This window comes from Gekko japonicus, unplaced genomic scaffold, assembly GCF_001447785.1.
Source record: "Gekko japonicus isolate JY-2015 unplaced genomic scaffold, Gekko_japonicus_V1.1 scaffold2386, whole genome shotgun sequence".
Taxonomy (NCBI): domain Eukaryota; kingdom Metazoa; phylum Chordata; class Lepidosauria; order Squamata; family Gekkonidae; genus Gekko; species Gekko japonicus.
Window position 1 is genome coordinate 175,474 of NW_015166492.1, and position 5,245 is coordinate 180,718.

The 5,245-nt window shown below is 46.2% G+C and overlaps 1 protein-coding gene across 1 annotated transcript in view; it reads right to left on the reverse strand.

Moving 5' to 3' along the window:
- LOC107111235 overlaps positions 1-5,245 on the reverse strand; it is a 35,957-nt gene that overhangs the window by 354 nt on the left and 30,358 nt on the right. The window contains exon 5 of the mRNA XM_015412176.1: positions 88-1,101. Coding sequence (XP_015267662.1) covers positions 88-1,101 — 1,014 coding nt within the window. The remainder of the gene's footprint in view (positions 1-87; positions 1,102-5,245) is intronic.

Genomic DNA, 5,245 nt, shown 5'->3' on the forward strand with positions numbered 1-5,245 from the left:
GATGCCGCCCGGGGGCCTTGTTGGAGATCTCTAGGACGGACGCCCATTTGGTCTTGACCGCTTTGCTTTTGCCAACTCGAGGGTCACCATTGCATACCAGCCCCGCCGCTGCATGGACGTTGATCTCCGAGCTGGCCCGGGCCCTGCTCCCCACCCGGTTGGATGGCTTACGACGGAGGCTAAGCTTGCGCAGCAGTTCCCGAGGGCTTAGCCAGCTCCGTTCCGCAGGCTTCTCCAGCCTCTCTGCTGTCTTCACCAGTTCCCGGGAAGCATGCTTACCTTTGTATAGCTTGTCCAAGTCCACAGCAGCCGGGGGCAACGACAGAACCTTCCGGGCAGGAGACTCCACTTGGACGATGTAACAGTGGGTACGGTCAACCCACTCGAGAACCCCTCTTTCCGATCCACCAGGTGGCTTCTTTGGACAGGAGGTTCGGGATGGCTCCTGGTATGGTGGGAGAGGATCAGGGAGGGACATTACTGATGGCTCACTAGCCTTGGAGAGGTTGGTGGTGCTGGATTGGATGGAGCTGATCTCTGGAAATGTTGTGAAGTCTCCTTGGCCATCCAAGACCTGAGAATCTCGCGCCCCCTCCGAGCCTTCCGGCGAGCGAAAGTGGGAGCAGGTGGAGATGCGCCGCCGGATCTTCCACCCTGGTGCCGAGGCAAGGAGTTGGCTGGCACCCAGCATGGAACTGCAGACAGACAGCATCGACAAACTCTTCTGGTTCCCAGAGAGGAATCCCACTTCTGTCCTGTTCACTGCCGAACGGCACTTGTACCGCAACACCAACTTGGCAATGTAGCGGTCCAGCTGGGCCCGCTGCTGCTCTGTGGAGGAAGGGAGCATTCTTTTGGGGGAGCTGACCCCGGCAAGCTCCACGGGACCCTCGTCGAGTTCTTCCTGAGAGGAGCTCTGGGAGAGGCTGCTGGTGAAGAGGGGGCTCTGCAAAGCCACGGCGTGCAAGGGGCTGGGGTAGTGGTAGATCTCATTGGTGTTCCGAGAGACGAGGTCTGACTTGTACTGCAGCAGCTGAAGGCTCGGGTTCTTTGAGAGCGGCAGGGACAAGTCTCCGAGGCCCAAAAGGAATTCGAGGTCGCCTGCAAGCAAAGGATGTGAAAGGAAGCCATGAGGACAAGAACTTGTGACTGCACATTGGAGACAAACTGGCTCCAGCTTCAGAACCAAAGCAATGGATGAGAGGGGTAAACAGGACAGAGACCCTAATTCTTCCCTATTCCATCAGTGAATCCCTTTGGCAGAAAAAGTTTCACCTGCAGAATTTCTGCCTTGATGCACAGCTGTTAAAGCCCTGCCTAGGAGAAAACAACATTCAATAACTGTGTATCTATCAAGATGCATTCATCAAGTCATCATGTAAGTTTGACAAATTCCCAACTGGAAAATCGCAAGTGTCAATGGAAAGTCACAAGTATCCAAGCAGCCTCGTACACGTATCACCCAATACTAAGACGTTTAATCTTTCCCACGAGAGGATATAATACAAGGCATTTAGTAAGTATAAGTATCAAATACAGGGGTGAATTCGATGGTCCACCGGTAAAGCACTGTTTTGCAGTCTTTTTCAAGAGTTGTCCACTTGTAACACTGGGGAAATTTTCCAGAATTACATAGTTGATAACACGTTGGTAACTCAAGGGAAATATAAGTATTGTTGAGGGTGGTGCTCCACCAAAAATTTCTTGTCCATGTTATGAACTATATAAATCTTGAAAACTTCCCCAGTGTTACAAGTGGGCGAATCTTGAAAGAGACTGTGAAACGGTGCTTTACCGGTGGACCCTGGACTTCGCCCCTGTATTTGATACTTATACTTACTAAATATCTCGTATTATATCCTCTTGTAGGAAAGATTAAATGTCTTAGTATTGGCTGATAGGTGTACAAGGCTACTTTGATATCTGTGACTTTCCATTGATACTTGTGATTTTCCAGTTGTGAATTTTTGAAACTTACATGATGACTTGTTGACGAATGCATCATGATAGATATATAGTTACTGAATGAGACATGAATGAGATACTGACACGTGATTTTTAATTTTTGTTTTTTATTGCACACTGTTTGATAAAATACACACATACTTTATAGATTTACTTGTGGAGTCTATATACGGTGTTATTACTCTATTGGGGGTAGTCTTGACTGACACCAAGGTCTGTTTGCTTTGCTTAATGGGAGAAAACAACAGCTGGCAACCTTAGACTCAGGACTATACCTGCCAGTGTGGTGTAGTGGTTAATGTCAAGCTAGATTCAAATTGCCACTCAACCGTGAAGCAAAATGAGAGGTCTTGAGCCAGTCACTCTTCTCAGCCTAACCTACTTAACAGGGTGGTTGTTAAAATAAGCTGGAGGAGAAAAGAACCAGGTATGCCCCCCCCAAAAAAAAACTTCCTGGAAGAAAAAAGAAATAAATAGCAATATACAAATTGAAAACACCCACCACCACCACAAGGAGATGTATTGCCCTAGCTATATCACTCACCTAAAATTTATATTCCACTTTTCCAAGTTTGTTCAAAGTGGCTACAAATATAGATCGCACGGGGGCCATTTCAGAATTAGATATATAGATTAAATACATTACACTGGCAATGGTGCAGCAATAAACCAGTGAACCACAGCAAGTAATCAACAAAACCAGCCAGAGCACAACAAATTAACCTCAGTCCAAACAAATTAAGATATCCACTAGGAACTGTCCAGGGTGGACAACACTTGAGGTGTTGAGAAATTCATCAAGGTAAGAGTGATCTCATCAGATCACGGAAGCTAAGCAGGGTCAGCCCTGGCTTGTATTTGGATGGGAGACCACCAAGGAATACCAGGGTTGCTATGCAAAGGCAGGCAATGGCAAACCACAGCTGAGCGTCTCTTGCCTCGAAAACCTCACAAGGCTGCCATAAATCAGCTGTGATTTGATAGTTAAAAAATAGAGCAAAGGACAAGGAGGGCATAGAAATGCTCTTCTGATAGGAAGCAGGGCAAAGGAATGGCAGGAGGAGGTTCCTTCCAGTAGCCTCTTCCAGTGTGGACCCCAGAGCCAGATGAAAGAGAGTGGGCTCCAAGAATGGCTGTACATCGATTCGCCACAGTGGCCCAAGGTGGCCAGCACCAAATGCAATTGTCATTCCTTTTCCACCTTCAAGCAAACATAGGAAGTCATCAAGACATCGGCTTTATGAAGACAGCCGTTCCTTCAACTACCAAGGCCTTGTGGAACTCATCGCCACAAGACTGTGTCCTTTGCCAAGAGGATTACTAGGCAAACTTAATTCTGTCAACAGCTGTTAGCCATGTAACTAACAGCATAATCCTCTGAGGAGTTACTCCAGTCTATTAGACTTCAACGGGCTTAGACTGGAGTAACTCTCTGCACAGGAGTGCGCCGTAATCAACATTACCTAATCCATCCGTCCTTTTCCGGAATGTGCTTAACAGCTGATCACTTTTGTTCTGCCTCATTTTGATGTCCAAAATATTGCCTTTGGAAAAACGCATACCAAATAAAATGTATAAGATTTTTTTAAAAAATCGGGAAGTGGGTGGTCTGTTCTCAGGGCTATATCCAGACTTACTGAAAAGTTAAATAATAATGAAGTGCCAAGGAAAATGGAATTTCGAGACCTGTCTAAATTAGAGGGGTTACAACGCAGAATTTGTTCAAGCTTTGCTTTTGATGAGGAGGGGAGTACTGAAGCCTCACCCCTGAGCACTCGGGAGACTCTGGTTCGAATCTACATTCAGCCCCAGAGCTCAGAGGGTCACTGTCTTACCCTAGCCTACCTCGCAGGGTTACTGAAAGGAGGAAAGAACAGGGTAAGGAAAGAGCCACATATGCCACCCTCAACTCATCAAAGAAGAGGTACAATACAAATGTAATTAACATCAGTGTTCCCTCTAAGCTGGGTTAGTGTGAGCTAGCTCACAGTCTTTTAGCCTCCAACTCACACATTTTCGTCTTAGCTCATAGAGGATGGCTCCAGAGCAAAATAATTTATGCAGTAGCCAAATCACTTGCTCATAACTTTAATGCCAGTAGCTCACAAAGTAGAATTTTTGCTCACAAGACTCCACAGCTTAGAGGGAACATTGACTAAAGTGTTGAAAATATTTATGCCCCAGTGTCCAAGGCAGCTCATGACAGCAACAAACCAACACTAAGTATGAACTGCAGGAAAAAGTTTCACAGCAGCGAGAAAGAATAAAATCTGAGAGTGAACATATTTAAATAAGTAACTAGTAATAAATAAGCATCCAGCAATTCCTTCAGCTGCTAATATTCAACACGGATTGTCTGCACCCGAGGTCCCCAACCTTTTTGTGCCTGCAAGGCAACTTGGAATTCTGTCACAGGGTGTGGGGGGCAACCACAAAATGGCTGCCACAAAATGCCTGGGAGTGAGGTTATTCATAACATTCACTCCCTGACATTTTGTGGCAGCCATTTTGTGGTTGTCCCTGTCACCCTGTGTTGAAGAGTTCCTACAGTTCTGGTCACTATATCTCCAAAAGGACATTGCAGAATTCAAAAAAGTACAGAGGAGTGCAACCAAGATGATTAGGGGGTTGCAGCACCTTCCCTATGAGGAAAGACTGAAGAGGCTGGGATGTTTCAGTTTAGGAAAGAGGCAACTAATGGGGGACCTGATAGAGGTTTATAACATTATGCATGGGGTGGAAAGAGTTGACAGAGAATTTTTTTCTCCCAAAGTACTAGAACTCGAGGTCATCCAATAAAACTGATGGGCAGTACGTTCAGGAAGGACAAAAGGAACTACTACTTTACACAGAGAGTGATTAAAATGTGGAATTTGCTGCCAGAAGGTGTAGTGATGGCCACAGGAATAAACAGCTTTAAAAAGGGATTAGATTCTGGAGGTTGTCTATCAATGGCTACTAGCCATGGTGACTGAGGGGAACCCCAACATTCAGAGGCACTACTCCTCTGAATCCCAGAGCCAGGAGGCAACATCAGTGGAAGGCCTCGGCCTCTCTGCCCTGTTGTTGGCCGTCTAGAGGAACTGGTTGAGGCCACTGTGTGAGACAGGATGCTGGACTAGATAGACCATTGGTCTGATCCAGCAGGACTCTTATGTTCTATTAGTGTTATGAGTAATAGGAACTCTTCAACATTTCAGGCAGAAGCTGCCATGAAGAAGAGGAAGAAGAAGAGGAAGAAGAAGAAGAGGAGGAGGAGGAAGAAGAGGAAGAGGAGGAG